Genomic DNA, 17,720 nt, shown 5'->3' with positions numbered 1-17,720 from the left:
GAATGAAAGTATGCAAGCCTGGAAATTTCAAAGTTATTGAGGAAGGGTTCAAGAGTTGTCTCCCTTGACATACTTAATGGTTACAAAAGTAGCCTCGGGAAACCTAACTTGGGTTGTCATGGCAATCCTGACCTGAAGTGTTTATTAAGTGGATATGCCGTGGGAGAACAACTGATATTCAGTGCCGAAGTATTACTGAAATATTGCTGACAATGTATGTAACAATCGCATCCCATATGACAAAGTATCCTGGAATTTTCAAAACAACTGTGGTACAGGTACCACTAGTACACATTGCGCTGCATGTGAGACAACTAACACGTGGTATTGGTATATACAATATTACTAGTTCGCATTACAGTGTATGCAACAACATTGACTGCTTTGTCATTTCGTGAAATTACGGGTGAATTTCGAGTCATTTTGTGTGACAACAATCAATATACTTAAATGACTTCATGAAATTTCATCGATATGTGGTGGACAGGGGTTCTTGAGGTGTGGTTGTTCTGGACACACGAGTATCAAACCAATACGTGTAAATACTTCTAATCCAATCTGATGTGTAACGGTCGCGACCACAATACCAATAACTGTCATTGGCAATAAGTGATGTTGAAATTGTGATCCACTTTTGCAGATTGAGTTATTCAGTGAAATTTGTTCATGAAATGACTGAAGTATATTGATTGTTGGTTGAAGAAATGAAACGAAATGGGTGACCCTCTAAACTATTTCACAAAACATCTGAAACTTGTGTCATTCGAAATGTGCTGTCATAAAGCATACACAATCAGTCAAAACAATAACTTTATCCAGATTTCACATGTTTGCATAACATAGATTAATTAACTGCCAAAAAACGACTTGATCAGTATTGCCAAATTTACATAGAGGTCTCCCTGTTACGGAGGTTACAATTTGACATGCAGTTCACAAATAAAGCATAAACACGAAATAATACCATTAATGTCAATGGAATAATTCAGAAAAAGGCGATAGTGATGTAATTCTGCAACAACATCATTTTTTCACAATTTCAATAACAGCTTTGCTCCACAAAATAACATATAAATTTACTGGTCCCTTTTAGAGTCTTAAACTTATTAAACTTCTTTCTGACACTGATAGCAAAGAGTAGTGAAACAAACAGTTTGGTTTTGTTTTCTAGTCAGCCTTGCCTAAACAAAAGTTAAAGCTCCCCAAAACAGCTTCTTGTTTATTTTTAAATGCCCATTTCCGTGTATATCCTGAAAACATGTTTAAACATCAATTGCCTGCATTTTTGTAATCACGGTAATGATATTTGTACATATTAAAATGAACTAATTGAATATGGCGTCTTGTATAAAGAGTACACTATACTTGTGTGTGTACCTACATAAGTAACCTGGGATAAAGATTGATAGAATTGAACTTCAGTAACCCATATATGTCGTAAGAGGCGACTAACGATATCGGATGGTCAGGGTCCCTGACACAGTTGTAGCATGTTATGGTATTGCAGTTGTGTAATCTATGCTCATGCTGTTTATCACTGGATTGTCTGGTCCAGATTTGATCATTTACGGACTACAGCTTTATATCTGAAATACTGCTGAGTGCGGCATGAAAGATCAAGCCAAACAATTAATCTACATGACAGGAGACGTGTGGAAACACGTTCGGACAGAGCTTCCCGCACAGAGTTATTTCCCCTTGACCGCAGTGATACTTTCGTTATCTACCAAATACCAGGGCTACATTTCAAAACATCCCTTACAACATTTTCTTACGGAGACTAAAAGCATGATGCATGATGACACTTTACTTTCTTCGCTCCTGTAAATATGTTTGTGATCCCCTGATGTTAGTAATGATGTCATAATGAGTGAGTGAATATTGTTTAAGCCGCTTTTAGAATTATTCCAGCAATATCACGACGGGGGATACCAGAAAAGGGCTTCACATACTGTACCCACGAGGTTGATCGAAACAGTATCCTCGACGTGACGAGCGAACGCCTTCTCCACTAAGCTACCTGACCTCCCTTACCACACAACTTACGACTGGATCTAGTTATGGCGGTATGTGTACATACGGACAGAAAAATATCGAGTGCGAAATTATAGCCGAAAGCAAAACAACTTTGAGTTATATCATAAATACATCAGTTAATGTTCTTTCTTCAGACATACACAGTTTTTTTATGACGGAATATTTCCATTGAAGAGATATGATGCATCCCTAAATCACAAAGAGATATTAAATCAGATTCCGTAAACAAATTGGCTGTTTGGCTCATGAGTGATAACGCTTAGACACTGTTTGGCGATAGAAAGTCTAAAGAGAATGGGGTTTAGCCAAAAATGAGTTTAGTTTTTACGCTTCACTCAACAATATATTCCATCTATATGGCGGCGGTCTGTAAATAATAGAATCCAGACAATCCAGACATCAACAGCATGAGCATCGAGAGAGGAGACGTGCGAAAACAGGTTCGGTCACAGCATCCTGCACAGAGTTACTTCCCTTTGACCGCCACCCGTGCAACAGCCCCATAACCAAGTCGGAGAAATATAATCATTTTTAACCTCTGGAGTCGTTTATATAACTCTTTATACTTGTACTTGTTTTAAGTAGTTAGTGCATGTGTTGCTCACTGCAGAATAAATAATACCCTGAAACACGCAGAAACTGCTCTCATTTTTTCTTTAGTCATGACCGTGTCTGTGTAGTGTTACAGCATACATTTAAAATATGCCATTTCCGCTTCACTAAACTAAAAATTGTTCAAGTGTAGATTTCAAACACTTCTTACTGGCAACAAAACCCAGCTAATTGGAGAAACATAAGAAGTTGATTGTCTTTCGGAATATGCGTCTCACCACGTACACGAGGACATTCTATGTCCGCTTCAATCACTTTCACCACATCTCTTCACTGACATCAAATGTGACGTGTGTGGATTCACCACTACAATAATTTCATCACAACTGTTCATGTGGGGATTTAAAACATTTACATTACAGAGTAGAAACCAAATATGGTAATAAATTCATGATTTGAAACAACTTTTGATGAATTTGTGCATTCAGTTACTTGTTGTGCTAATTCCCAGACATGTATGAAATGTGAGATAAACTGGTCAACTAATGCAGAATAATAATCATAACAATAGTCATGTGTGGATGCAAAATGTTTATAACATCCTACAGAATCCAGTCAAGTAGAAAAACAGCACATTTAGCTGACTTCGTTACATTCTTGTTCACAACAAACAACACATAGACAGACAACTTATACGTCCGCCTCAATCACTATAATTACATTTGACAGTTTAAATAAATAAGTCACACTTACATGTCTACACAATGTCATGTTTATTTAATTGTCTAATTCAAGGTGTCATAGATAAGTGACTTCTTGGTGTCAGTCATGGTGATGTCTGCTCCACTTATCACCTTCATGTTGACTGTGTAGCGACCTGGCGGCCCAACACTAAACACGGGAAGAAGAGACTCCCTCCACTCAACATCCACCTTGGCTAAAACAACTTCTCTGTCCAGGTCGATGAAGGCGAGTCTCCCCCTCCCCACATCCAGCACAACGCCATAGTGGAGGGTGGCCTGTGTGCCGGGTGTGTCAGACATTGTGTTATTGTAACACTTCCCCTCCTCCCCCTGCTGCCACACACTGGTACAGAGACTCCCCCGGTGTGTGACACAGCTCCATACACTGACACACCAGGAGCGGCTCTGTTGACAAACATACATCTTACTGTCCACCTGACTCTCCTCCACCACACCCACCTCCAGGATAAGCCACCCCGACCCTCCACCCACCACACCCACCCTAGAGTGTGTCTCCCAGTACTGTGGGGTGTGTGGGGTAGGGGTGACAGTAGAGGGGGATGGAGGAAGGGGGATGGAGGTGGAGGCACATGTACCATGATATTTCCGTAACCTGCCGCTGTGTCTGTGTTGTGTGACGGGTGGCGAGTTGACCAGCTGACCGTCTGTAGTTACGTGGCACCTGTTTGTGTTGGCTCGAGCAGCGTCCAGTTGTAGTTGAGGACCTGGAAATATACATTTTGTTTACAGTTTAACAAATTTCCCGACTTCAGACAACAAATGAGACATTTTATTGTCAACCTCGTTTCAATGTTTACAAAACAGCGCACTGAATATCGGCTGCCATTTTCGTCTGTGTGTGAATTGTGTCATAACTGTGATATAAATAGATATTATAACGCTGTGAAAATATATGTATGGGTATTCTAAATGTTTTTCATACAATTTCACACTGACTGACAATGAAATAAACACTCCATAAAACATTTTGTCAGAAATTGTTAGTTCAGCTGGTTTGCTGTCTGCAGTCAGAAATTGACACTTGCCGCCTGAAAACACATTTGTATAAACTTCATATCAGGATAAAACTATCATTGTTTGTATTCTAAACTCTTCTTATACGATTTAGTAAGCAATAAGACTGACAAAGTAGTTGTTTGATGATATTTATACATCCGAGTGTTCAACAGACCCAGTATTAACAGGTAACTTCTACGTCCGCTTCAATCACTGACCACAGTCTGAACACACTCGCTGGGCGGGACACAGGTTGTCGCGTTATGTGTATTGACTGTGACAGGTATTCTCTCATATTTGTTTTTATAACACTGTTCTCAAACTTGTCATTTTCATGTATAATTAACTGTTACAGATTCACCAAGAACTAAAACATGAACGCGTGCTTTGTATACAATTTTTGACTTTGGTAATTTGTGAATATTCATCTTTAACGATGTCGCATGAATCATCTTTCCTTCACAGGAAGTATCTGAAATCAGGGATCGTCTACAGTCTTCTATTCTCCGTGCTGAAAAGCATTCAAACAATCTTAATATGTGTTTACTAATTGAATGAATGTGCAATTACACATGTAAAACCTGTAATTTTCGAATAACGATTAAGCACTTCCAGTACTGTTTGGCACATCATTTTCGCATCTTAGTGTCAAAACCTGAGACTTTCATGTTACACATTTGATTAACATTAAACAAAATGACACTGGAATTTGACAAGAGTATGATGAACAAGTATGATTAGAAGCTAAGAATTTGTTCATATTGTTAAAGATAAGTTAACCAATTTTCTGTGCCTCGACGATGGGAAAAATGGAAGCGCTTTAAACTAAAGAGTGCCAGTTAAGTTAGGAATGGTGTAGAGAATAGTTATGGAGTATCAAGGGTCAGATAGACCCTCCGTTGTGACATGGTCCTCCAGTCGTCGGTGAGCAAAAATCACAGCTTGTATTTCTGTTTATTGTAGTTCTCTTTCACTACCAGCTGGTGTAATATCTCTGTTTATTCTTCTTGATTAAACTCAACAAACCGAGGACCAGTTTCAACTGAATATATGTTTGACCAGTTCATTGTTGTTGCTTCATTGCCCCACTCAGCAATCTTCCAGCAACATGGCGGCGGTCTGTACATAATTGAATCTGGACCAGACAATCCGGTGATCAACATCATGAGCACCATCCAAGTCTGGGAACCTTACCAACCTAAACCATTACTCAGTCGCCTTTTGTGACAAGCATGTGCTACTAAAGGTCGATTTTAACTCGGATCATATTTAGGCTTTTCGAGCCTACAAACGTTTATACGTCCTCAACCGTTTTGGACGTGAAGTGAGGGCGCCATCTGAGCCGACTTTTATCAACATGTAGACGGTGAAATCATTAATTATTGTCATCGACCAGAACGATAACTTTCAAGCCCACTTTGAAACATGAGGAGGAACCGTTTACATTTTGAAAATGCAATACAGTGGTTATTGACTATCTTACACCACAGACAAAGAATTCAGACATCTCTCATCTCTCACAGCACCTGACAATAAGGAACCCCATTTCTTATACAACATGTGCTTATGCGATTAGCAGAAGAGCTGCTATGTCTCGGTACAAAGTGTATTTTATAGAAATTCACCATTGGGGAGGGTTGTTCTCAAATAAACAAAGTATGTGACATGCCTTTAATTCATGTTCACTCGGTCTGCGAAAAGAGGAACAGTCTAAGTTAATCCTGTCTGGTAAATAAGATATTTGGATAATTATAAACAACTCTTTGAATAATTTGATATTAATAATCGATGTTATGAGCAACTCTCATTGTGAATGCCAAATGCCTACTGATTACAAGTCGAAATAGATCGGCAGTTGTGAATGTAAACATGCGTCTGTGTTTCTGTCATCTGAATCACGAATACACTGACAATATGTTGGATTTTGGGGGGAAGGCCATTTTACGTGTAAACGAGAAATCCAGTTAAGCTTCTCAAGTATAACGTTGTAGAAATTTTTACACTTACCACATATTCAAATTCAACATTTATCAATGATCAAACCACCCAACCGTGAATGCTCGCTCCTATGTTATATAAATGACCTCAGGAAATATGAAGTGTGATCAACGATTTATAAGTGTCATTGTTGAAAAATCGAAAGTAGATGCCAAGGTTTTCAGTGTCAAAAGCGTTCCTATATTTGATGTCTAATAATCAGTGAAAACAGAGTATAGCTAGTACCATGTTCGAGAAATGAAGATAGATCGACAAACCCAAGCACAGCGTCGTTTCTTTAAATCATGGTGTGTAGGTCTGTAAACCCAGTACCATTTCAGTGTTTATAAAGCTAAGAACACCACAACACACCGTGCCTTGTGTTCACGCAGCGATATTATTGTAAGATTGCTAGAGGCAGCCTTATACAATACAATTCCCTTTCTTAATCGCCTGTTGAAAGGAATGACCTTCACACTAAAGTAGGGCATGTATGCATTCAGGATATTCAGTTGCAGCGAGTACATCATCGTGTGCAGCGGCCCAGTATAGCCTCCCTTGTAGACCGCGCCCACTACAGCATCCCGTGTAGAGCATCCCGTGTAAAGCACCCCGTGTACAGCATCCCGGGTGTAGAATCCTGTGTACAGCATGCTGTCTATAGCATTTGGTGTACAGCCAGCTCTGGGCAGGACGACCACTACAGCATCCCGTGTACATCGTCCTGCGTACACTATCCCATGTACACGATCCTGCGTACAACATCCTGTGTACAGCACGCCGACTGCAGCATCCTATGCACAGCATCTAGGGTAGTGCAATCTGTATACAGCATCCTGTGTACAGTACTACCACTACAGTTGGTGTTTAAACAGCAGTCAGTGACCAATCATTTTCATGAATAATTATTGTCCGTTGGTTTGGTGTGTAAGGGTGCAGTCAGAAATGCGTTCCTTTTGCTCTTCAGTATATACGTGTTTAGTAGCAAAGGAACGAGTGATTGAGTTTAGTTTTACGTCGTAATCAGTAACATGTCAGCTTTATGGCTGTGGTTATAATTACTCGAGGTAGGGCCAGACAATTCAGTTATCAACACCATGAGCATCGACCTGTGCAACTAGAGTACGATGACATGTGTCAATGTGAACATTTATGAAGTCGAGGAACTTAAACACCCGATCGCTTCTAACGACAAACATAGGTTACTGAAGACCATTTCTAACCCAGATCTTCACTCATGTCTGTGAAGTGGAGACAACGGCGCTTCATCAGTTTTTTTAGACAGATAGCATCTGATTGTACTTACACCGCAAAGTCACCGCCGTCATCGTCCCTGTTTCACGTCTGTAGGTTTCACACCCAGCATCTGCAACATACATCCTCAATACATTTTGAAAAATGACAGAAAGAAGACGTGTTCAAACTAAATTTGATTTTAAGAATGAAAGTTGGTTAAAAGATCTGGTTACGGCTCTTTTGAACACACCACAACTTCTGCCATCACAAATCTCAATCAATTTGTATTCCGAAATGGCTTTTACTCGCCAAATGCAATACCATTGGCTATTCATTTTAGCTGCCGTCCATTTCTAAATGGTGCCGATGGTATGTAAGATTATAAAATGCATTCTTATCAAAATATCGTGTGGAAGCTATCCATATCATGTTATATTACTGAGTCCTTTTGGTTTGTTCTTTTGAAATATTCACGAACACTACTCCTGTCTCAACATGGCTTCATCAACGGCGAGTGGAATCTTTGTCTGATACAGGGCCTCTTCAAACATGGTACTTGAACACATCCAAATGAGTAAGTGAGTTGCGTCGAGTTTTACCCCGCACTCAGCAATAATTCAGCTATACGGTGGCGGTCTGTAAATACTAAAGACCAGACAATTCAGTGATCAGCGACATGAACATCGATCTGCCCAAGTGGGAACCGATGACACATGTCAACTGGGAACCGATGCCATAACTCATATAGTGGTAGCAGTTAGAGCCTTTGCTGGAGATTAGAGGATTATGGAAACAACTGAGGCCTGAACCCCAAAACATGAGAGGGTCGACCATACCTGACGAAGTACCTAGCCATCCTCGGCCATGTTTAGGCTGAAGATAATCCATGCTTTACAGTCGGTGATTACAGAGTTTATGTCGTCGAGTAACACAATGATCGAAATGACGAGGATCGTCTCAAGTAGACGACCCCGATCTTCTCGAATCTGTCAAGTACCATTAGACTCGTTTCTCGAAAATCACGGAAACTTTTACTTCCACAAGTGATCTCTGTCTAGAAATGGGAGTCAAATCTTGGGTAACAACAACATTTGTAAGGCGACATCTGGGATGTGTCCAGATGATGCGTTTCTTTTAGCTCTGGTACAGGCCAGACAGATCCCATAACGTTATTTCCTGTTTAAGTGTTTTAAAAAAAATCATCTTACCAAACCGTGGCAGTGATGTTGGAGCGTTGGGAACCTCCAGGAACTCCAGCTTGTAATAAAAAAAGATATACATTAATGTCACAGTTCAAGATTCAAACAATATTTGGTTTGTTTAAAATCTAACATTCGAACATCAATTGTGTGTACAGACAATAATAGCATATTTCGCTGTTGATCGTAAATTGTTAATAATGAACACTAAGGAAGGAACAAGACATATAGGCATGTTCACTCGTTATGAAGTACTCACATGTTGGTGTTTGCTGTCAGCAGCAGTTAGATGACTGTCAACTGTCTGTGTTCCATTGTCTGTAAAATATCCAACAAAACTTGCAAATCGAATCGTCAAACTGACTTGTTGTGATAAATCTTCTGGTCGAACATCATCATACCCTCATAAAGTGACACTCGAGTGAAAAATTCATAAAGGGGCCATCAAATATTTCCTCTTGATATATACTATAAACCAAAATCGTATGTGAACACACAAAACTTTAATATTCTTTCGTCTGTCTCCCAAAGCACGAGACTTCTGTTTAGAAGTCTTACTCAAACATGGTGCTGGTGTGTTTCAGCACCCATGAGTTTTATTTCACTTAAAGTCAAGGAATGCTGAATCAGTTGCTTTGCTACATGTTCTAACATGTTGCTTCAAGTGTTAAATGAAGCGATGATAGATAGATAGATAAATAGATAGATAGGTGGGTAGATGCCTACCTACCTGTGTGTGTGCGTGAGAGAGAGAGAGAGAGAGAGAGAGAGAAAGTGAGAGAGAGAAGGAGTGAGCAAGTAATTACCTGTTTGGTCTGAGCCAGATGCACTGATAGACCCGAATTTCGAAATTTCGGATTTCAATTTATCCAGTCCTCTCGTGTTAAAGGCGGTTGCAATTGTCCTGTGCCTGTGTGGAGGTAGTGATGTAAGGTACGTCTTCGTTATGTCTTGTATTGAACTCTCCAGTGTTAGATAGTCTGAGTTTGAAGCATATCTGAGTACTGTCTTGATGTAGTCTGAGGTCCACTTGCATCGTTCACTTTCACCTTCAGAGGTAACTTGCTTGATGTGCAGACTTAACAGTTCCCGCTTCGTCTGATTCTCAAGCTCGATGATCAGTTCCTTCTCTCTTTGATCGAGTTGTGTCCTCAGAGAATGGAAAGAGTGATGGATGACCTCCTTCAGATCACTGCTTGTCATTTTTGTGTCATTTATGGCTTTGCTGATGTTCTTCAGATATGCTTGGTGGGAAATACGATATGCAGACACGTTCCTCTCGTGCTGTTCTAACCGTCCTTTAGCAGCATCAGCAGCCACGTTTAAATCTGTAACGTTGTGATCAGCATGTTCGCCAAGTCTGCATTTGGCACAGATTAAACTTTTGCAGTTTTCGTCAAAATACTCAAGAGGATGACGAGTGTGTAGTTTACAGACTACGTCAACATACATACTTCCCGATGATGTATCGGTAAAGGTTTCCACAACATGTCGTCTAGTAGCTTTAAAACTGTTGTGCATATTCTGGCAGTATTCGCAGAGGAACTCTTCACACTCCTGACACCAACACACAGCCTGGTTGCCGTCATCTTCATGTGTACAGAGAAGCTCTGTGGGTCGATGTTTGGCTGTCAGATGGCATATTTCCTTCTGTCTCACCGCATCCTTCTGGAGGGTTGTGTCTGTGAGGTTGACCCCCCTCTGGCATGTAGAGCATGATATGACACCACCAGCTGCAGATGTCACACATATCTCACACACAGCGTGTAGACAGGGCAGTAGGTAGGGGGCGGGGCCTTTCAGAGTAAACTGCTGCTGGCAGACAGAACACTTGGGGAAGGCGTCCATTCTGAAACCAGATAAATATAGTTGTCTCTATTCCATCGATTACTCTTCACAAGAATGCCACGCACTATCACCCCAACCCACCCATGCAGGTACACCATTTGCTACACATTAACGCTATCTCCGACGCTGTATGTTACCTACTAGCCTATCTTATCCACCCCACCTACCCTTCCCCGTATGTTCACCATTTAATCCCTCCTATCTGCCCTATCTCACACACTATGTGATCTCTACTAGCATACACTATCTACCCGTAACCACAGCTGTATCTTCACCATTCACTACACCCTAATCCCATTATCCGACACTGTGGGATATCTACTAGTATACACTATCCACCCGCAACCCACCCATGTATATACACCATGTACTGCACCTTAACACTAACAGTGGGATCTCCTACACTTTGTGATATCTACTAGCATACACCAGCTACCCGCCTCCCCCCCTCCCTCTCCCCTGCATGTACAATATTTACTATATCTTATCCCATTTTTCCACTTTATGATATCAACTAGCATACACTATCTACTAGCACACACTATCCATTCCCCTCCCTACCCCCACACAACCCCCTGTATGTATATACTGTTCACTACATCTTATCCCCCCCCCACCCCCACCACCATCTCCACTTTGTGATATCTACTAGCACACACTCTCCATCCCTATGCCTACCCTCACCCCATGTATGTACACTATTTACTGCACCTTAACTCCTACCTCCACTTTGTGATAGCTACTAGCACACACTATGTACCCCCACCCTGCCCTGTGTGTTCGCTGTTCTCTACATCTTAACCCGTGTCTCCAGTTTGTCTAGTAGCATACATTATCCACATTTCACTACACCTTGAACCTGTTGTATTCAACTAACCGTTTCTCACAACCCTATCAATCATTTATAATTATAATCAAATCCACAGCTATCTTTCACGAGTACCACCTGTCACAAAAGACATAACTTCCAATACACACTAGTACTCAACTAGTCCACTAGGACTTCACTAGTCCACTAGGACTCCACTAGTCCACTAGGACCCCACTAGTCCACTAGGACTCCACCCGTATATCCCACACACAGTGTGCTGTCATCCCAGTCGCAACTCAAACCTACATACCCTACTGCACAATGACAGGGTGTTTAGGTTATTGTGACATGCAATGTTAATCTAAATATACCCTGTCCAACCTGTTGCGTTGCTTCGTTGACATCCTTACTAAATACTGCAAATTCATGTCTACAGTTACGCTCCAATCTACTCCAATCTACACGTGTTTAACTGCAATGAAGTCAAACAGATCTCATCTGGCGTTTTAAAAGTCGAATTACACAGATCGTGCATAACTTAATACGAGAAATGGCGTCTCATATAGACTAGGCAAAATGGAGGAATGGCGTGTAGGATAGCCAATGACATGATTACCTGTTTGGTTGAAGCTCGGATGTAAAAGCTTAAATTGTGATCTTAGTAGATAATTTATCATCTACCATGTACGTATTTCTCTGTTCTTGTCTGTATCTGTATCGAGAGAGTTAACTGGAATGCTTTGCGACAGGACGACACACCTACCTGGAGGTTCGACTTCCTTATTGAATATGTCACTTCCGGGTCAGATCGTAATGCGCGAATTTTAGCGTAACCGAATTGATGTTTGTTACCTAATGCACTGACAATGGTCCCACAAGCTGGATTTTTTATGACACTGCTTGTTATGTTAATATACATGTCTGGCAGTTTTACTACAGCAGCGTGGCGGGACCATGTGATGTGGAAAGAAAGTCCTGTACAGATAATATATATTCGAACTAAACCAGAGGTATGCATTCAGTAAGTATATACACGTTAATACAATGTATTAATTTAATTTTTAATATATTGAAACCTGTAAGATTTATGTTTTTAGTAAGATTAAATATTTGCATATAGTGCCGCTAAATGTAAATTCAAAAGCTTTGTACATGTGCCATAACCTTTGACTTTAATAGTTTCATATTTAAATAAACACTCTTTTTGTTTGATGGCAAATAAGATATGTATATGCATAAGATACGGCCATATAAGTCTATATACTACACGCACGTTCTCCCATTTTTCAGATCTACCCTTCAGCTCGAATACGGCCATACTTCGATTTCTTTAAAAATGATAACAACACATACAGTACACTGCCTCTCTACCTCGCCGTGGGCAGGTTAGAAAGTATGTGTCTCCCACTCATTAATCTTTCACCAGGTAAATAAAACGCTTCTGTTCGCTTAGAAATTGTAAATCAACACTGGAACAATTCTGTAAATTGATTGCATTATGTTTTAATAAGGAGTGCGTTTTTATCTGAGACACCGTCTGCATACTTTTACCTCAGACCGAGAGAATTGGAAATGTCATGACAACCCTCACAGAGTTCCCCAGTCCATCACCATTAATCCGCACTCTTCACAACGTATGTACACCATTTATACCACACGTTAATCCCAATCTCCACTTTGTGAAATCTACTAGCATGCACTATCCACCAACACTTACCCCTGTATGTTCACCATTTATAATACATCTTAACCCCAATCTCCACTTTATGAAGTCTACTAGCATGCACTATCCATCCCCACTTACCCCTGTATGTTCACCATTTATAATACATCTCAACCCCAATCTCCACTTTATGAAATCTACTAGCATGCAATATCCACCCCCACTTACCCCTGTATGTTCACCATTTATAATACATCTTAACCCCAATCTCCACTTTGTGAAATCTACTAGCATGAACTATCCACCCCCACTTACTCCTGTATGTTCACCATTTACAATACATCTTAACCCCAATCTCCACTTCGTGAAATCTACTAGCATGCACTATCCACCCTCACTTACTCCTGTATGTTCACCATTTATAATACATCTCAAGCCCAATCTCCACTTTGTGAAATCTACTAGTATGCACTATCCACCCCCACTTACTCCTGTATCTTCACCATTTATAATACATCTTAACCCCAATCTCCACTTTGTGAAGTCTACTAGCATGCACTTTCCACCAACACTTACCCCTGTATGTTCACCATTTATAATACATCTTAACCCAAATCTCCACTTCATGAAGTCTACTAGCATGCACTATTCACCCCCACTTACCACTGTATGTTCACCATTTATAATACATCTGAACCCCAATCTCCACTTTGTGAAGTCTACTAGCATGCACTATTCACCCCACTTACTCCTGTATGTTCACCATTTATAATGCATCTCAACCTCAATCTCCACATTGTGAAATCTAGTAGCATGCACTATCCACCAACACTTACCCCTGTATGTTCACCATTTATAATACATCTGAACCCCAATCTCCACTTTATGAAGTCTACTAGCATGCACTATTCACCCCCACTTACCCCTGTATGTTCACCATTTATAATACATCTTAACCCCAATCTCCACTTTGTGAAATCTACTAGTATGCACTATCCACCAACACTTACTCCTGTATGTTCACCATTTATAGTACATCTTAACCCCAATCTCCACTCTGTGAAGTCTACTAGCATGCACTATCCACCCCCACTTACCCCTGTATGTTCACCATTTATAATACATCTTAACCCCAATCTCCACTTTATGAAGTCTACTAGCATGCACTATTCACCCCCACTTACTCCTGTATGTTCATCATTTATAATACATCTTAACCCCAATCTCCATTTTGTGAAATCTACTAGCATGCACTATCCACCCCCACTTACTCCTGTATGTTCACCATTTATAATACATCTGAACCCCAATCCCCACATTGTGAAATCTACTAGCATGCACTATCCACCCCCACTTACCCCTGTATGTTCACCACCTTTATTACAACTTAACGCCAATCCCTATTTTGTGATGTCTACTAGCATGCACTATTAACTTCACTTATACCTCCGTATATACACCATATATACCACATTTTCATCCCAATCTCCACTTTTTGAAGTCTACTAGCATGCACTATCCACCCCCACTTACTCCTGTATCTTCATCATTTATAATACATCTTATACCCCAATCTCCACTTTGAGAAATCTACTAGCATGCACTATCCACCAACACTTACTCCTGTATGTTCACCATTTATAATACATCTTAACCCCAATCTCCACTTTGTGAAGTCTACTAGCATGCACTATCCACCAACACTTACTCCTGTATGTTCACCATTTATAATACATCTTAAGCCCAATCTCCACTTTGTGAAGTCTACTAGCTTTCACTATCCACCCTCACTTACCCCTGTATGTTCACCATTTATAATACATCTTAACCCCAATCTCCACTTTGTGAAGTCTACTAGCATGCACTATCCACCAACACTTACTCCTGTATGTTCACCATTTATAATACATCTTAACCCCAATCTCCACTTTATGAAGTCTACTAGCATGCACTATTCACCCCTACCTACCCCTGTATGTTCACCATTTATAATACATCTCAACCCCAATCTCCACTTTGTGAAATCTACTAGTTTGCACTATCCACCAACACTTACTCCTGTATGTTCACCATTTATAATACATCTCAACCCCAATCTCCACTTTGTGAAATCTACTAGCATATGCTATGCACCCCCACTTACACCTGTATGTTCACCATTTATAATACATCTTAACCCCAATCTCCACTTTGTGAAGTCTACTAGCATGCACTATCCACCCCCACTTACCCCTGTATGTTCACCATTTATAATACATCTCAACCCCAATCTCCACTTTGTGAAATCTACTAGCATGCACTATCCACCCCCACTTACTCCTGTATGTTCACCACCTTTATTTCATCTTAACGCCAATCCCCATTTTGTGATGTCTACTAGCATGCACTATCCACCCCCACTTACCCCTGTATGTACACCATTTATAATACAACTTAACCCCAATCTCCACTTTGTGAAGTCTACTAGCATGCACTATCCACCCCTACTTACTCCTGTATGTTCACCACCTTTATTTCATCTTAACGCCAATCCCCATTTTGTGATGTCTACTAGCATGCACTATCCACCCCCACTTACCCCTGTATGTTCACCACCTTTATTACATCTTAACGCCAATCCCCAATTTGTGATGTCTACTAGCATGCACTATTAACTTCACCCATACCTCCGTATATACACCATATACACCACATTTTAACCCCAATCTCTACGTTGTGATATACTATCCACACTCACCCACAAACCCAGTACTACCCACCAGTACACATAATTTGCTATACCTTTACACCCATTTTATTAACCCTAAGCATTTCTCATAAACCTTCTGCTAACAATGATTTAAAATAATCAAGTCCACCCATTTTTTTCATCTACCACTACCACTAAACACTTACTGTATCAAACGGGTCTGTTAATATATACTATTACTCCACCCGTATATACCACACACCTTGTTCTGCCACCCCTGCAACTCCGACCTACATATCCTACCTCACAATCGCCGGGTGTTTAGGTCATTGTGACATGTATCCAGCTTTGTCAGTCGAAAAACACCCTGTCGTACCCACCCTGTCGTTCAGGCCGCCTTGAAAGCATACATGGCGACGATACTTCAAATTCAGGTTTCAGGTGTATCTTGTAAAGTACGCTTCAATCAACAACCTGTTTAATTGCCACAAAGTCAAAAGGTCTGCTTTCGCTGTATCGGTGTTAAATTACACGGATCGTGCAAAACGCATTAGAGGTAATGGCGTCTGAGGCAAGAGTGGCAATGATAGGATAACCTGTTTGATTTGACTCCCGGCTGTAGAAGCTTAACGTGTGACATAAGTAGAAAATGTATCATCTACCATCTACGTATTTTTCCGATTTTGACTGGAACTATATCTACATCGAGACAATTTTACTGGGATATATTGAGACAGGACAGGACACACTTACCTGGAGGTTCGGCTTCCTTGTTGTGCATGTCACTTCCGGGTCAGATCTTATTGCGCGAGTTTTATAGCTATTGGATTGTAGCAGGTTATCCAATACATTGATATGGCCGTACAAACTGGTTTATTGGACGACACTGCCAATTATATTGAGATAAATGCCTACCATTTTAACGAGTGTCTCGTAGTGGGTCCATGTGATTTGGTAAGAAAGTCATGCTTAATATCCATTTTAACCAAACATCTCCACAGACGTATGCATTTTGTAACAATGCATCAATAGAATGCATTAATGTGATTGCTGAATAAATCTAAAACTGTGAAATGAATGTTTTTCCTAAAATTTCATCTTTACATATAATGCAGGCAAATATATCTTCAAAATATTTGCATATTTGAAAATTTTCTCCGTTATTAGTAACCATTCTTCTTGTTTGATGATAAATAAGGTATGTATATGAATAAGATACATGAGTATATATTCCTGTGTTGATATTCTCAGGAAAAGTACTACACACACATTCTCCCATTTTTTTAACTTTTCCAAATTGGTCAGCATGTCAGCTCCTCACAAGTACGACCATGTTTCGATTCCTTTAAAAATGGCACGACCTGTGCAGTACGTTGCATCACCCCTTGGCCGTGGTCAGGTTAGAAAACATTAATACGGTCACTCTGTTTTTCACTCACTCAATCTCACTCCAGCTAAATATAACACCTCTGTTCGTATATGAATTGTACGTAAACGCTCACTCAATCTGATTGGGTAATGTTTTAACAAGGAATGCATTGTTTGTTTCACACAGTGTGTACGGGCTTCATCAGTCCGAGATAACCCTCACAAAGTTATTTCCCTGCAACCGAAATCTTTCTCCACATGTGGTGTGAATTTTGTGTGAGTTGCCAACAGAGCATGTTTAATCGACAATTAGGGCATGAGTATAACATAACTGACGGGACATATAACTTTGGTGAGATCAGCCATATTTCTTAAGAGACATCCCAACAATGAAATTGGATCACAAAGCTTTGAAGAGGATGAGGTCACAGTCACTACTGAGTTATAGACCCTACAACGTGAGATAGTTATATACCCTACAACGTGAGTTAGTTATATACCTTACAACGTGAGTTAGTTATATACCCTACAACGTGAGATAGTTATATACCCTACAACGTGAGTTAGTTATATACCCTAC

General features: G+C 40.3%; 1 protein-coding gene across 3 annotated transcripts; it reads right to left on the bottom strand.

Annotated features, from left to right (window-relative positions):
• Positions 1-3,167: 3,167 nt before the first annotated feature.
• Positions 3,168-16,577, bottom strand: LOC137269785 (E3 ubiquitin-protein ligase TRIM45-like). 3 transcript variants are annotated; one of them, XM_067803619.1, is made up of 6 exons: positions 16,526-16,577; positions 9,568-10,610; positions 9,021-9,079; positions 8,771-8,819; positions 7,633-7,692; positions 3,168-4,057 (listed from the first exon to the last, which is right to left on the bottom strand). In XM_067803619.1, exons 2-6 carry the CDS (start codon positions 10,607-10,609, stop codon positions 3,375-3,377), a joined length of 1,893 nt encoding a protein of 630 aa, XP_067659720.1. In that variant the 5' UTR covers position 10,610; positions 16,526-16,577; the 3' UTR covers positions 3,168-3,374. The 3 variants fall into 3 exon arrangements, with proteins under 3 accessions (XP_067659720.1, XP_067659722.1, XP_067659721.1); XM_067803621.1 differs by lacking the exon at positions 16,526-16,577 and adding an exon at positions 12,184-12,211; XM_067803620.1 differs by lacking the exon at positions 16,526-16,577 and adding an exon at positions 12,037-12,202.
• Between the last annotated feature and the right edge of the window lie 1,143 nt (positions 16,578-17,720).

The sequence above is a fragment of the Haliotis asinina genome, unplaced genomic scaffold (genome assembly GCF_037392515.1).
Source record: "Haliotis asinina isolate JCU_RB_2024 unplaced genomic scaffold, JCU_Hal_asi_v2 scaffold_17, whole genome shotgun sequence".
Lineage (NCBI taxonomy): Eukaryota > Metazoa > Mollusca > Gastropoda > Lepetellida > Haliotidae > Haliotis > Haliotis asinina.
Note: the sequence above shows the minus strand (reverse complement) of the source record. Positions and strands in the feature narration are given on the sequence as shown.

Bases quoted from the DNA above. Each gene is read 5' to 3' on its own strand.
- LOC137269785 (XM_067803619.1), bottom strand. From the start codon at position 10,609: ATGGACGCCTTCCCCAAGTGTTCTGTCTGCCAGCAGCAGTTTACTCTG. The intron at 9,080-9,567 runs GTAATTACTTGC...GATATTTTACAG, and splicing joins ATCTGGCTCAGACCAAACAG to ACAATGGAACACAGACAGTT. The intron at 7,693-8,770 runs GTAAGATGATTT...TGTATGTTGCAG, and splicing joins AACATCACTGCCACGGTTTG to ATGCTGGGTGTGAAACCTAC.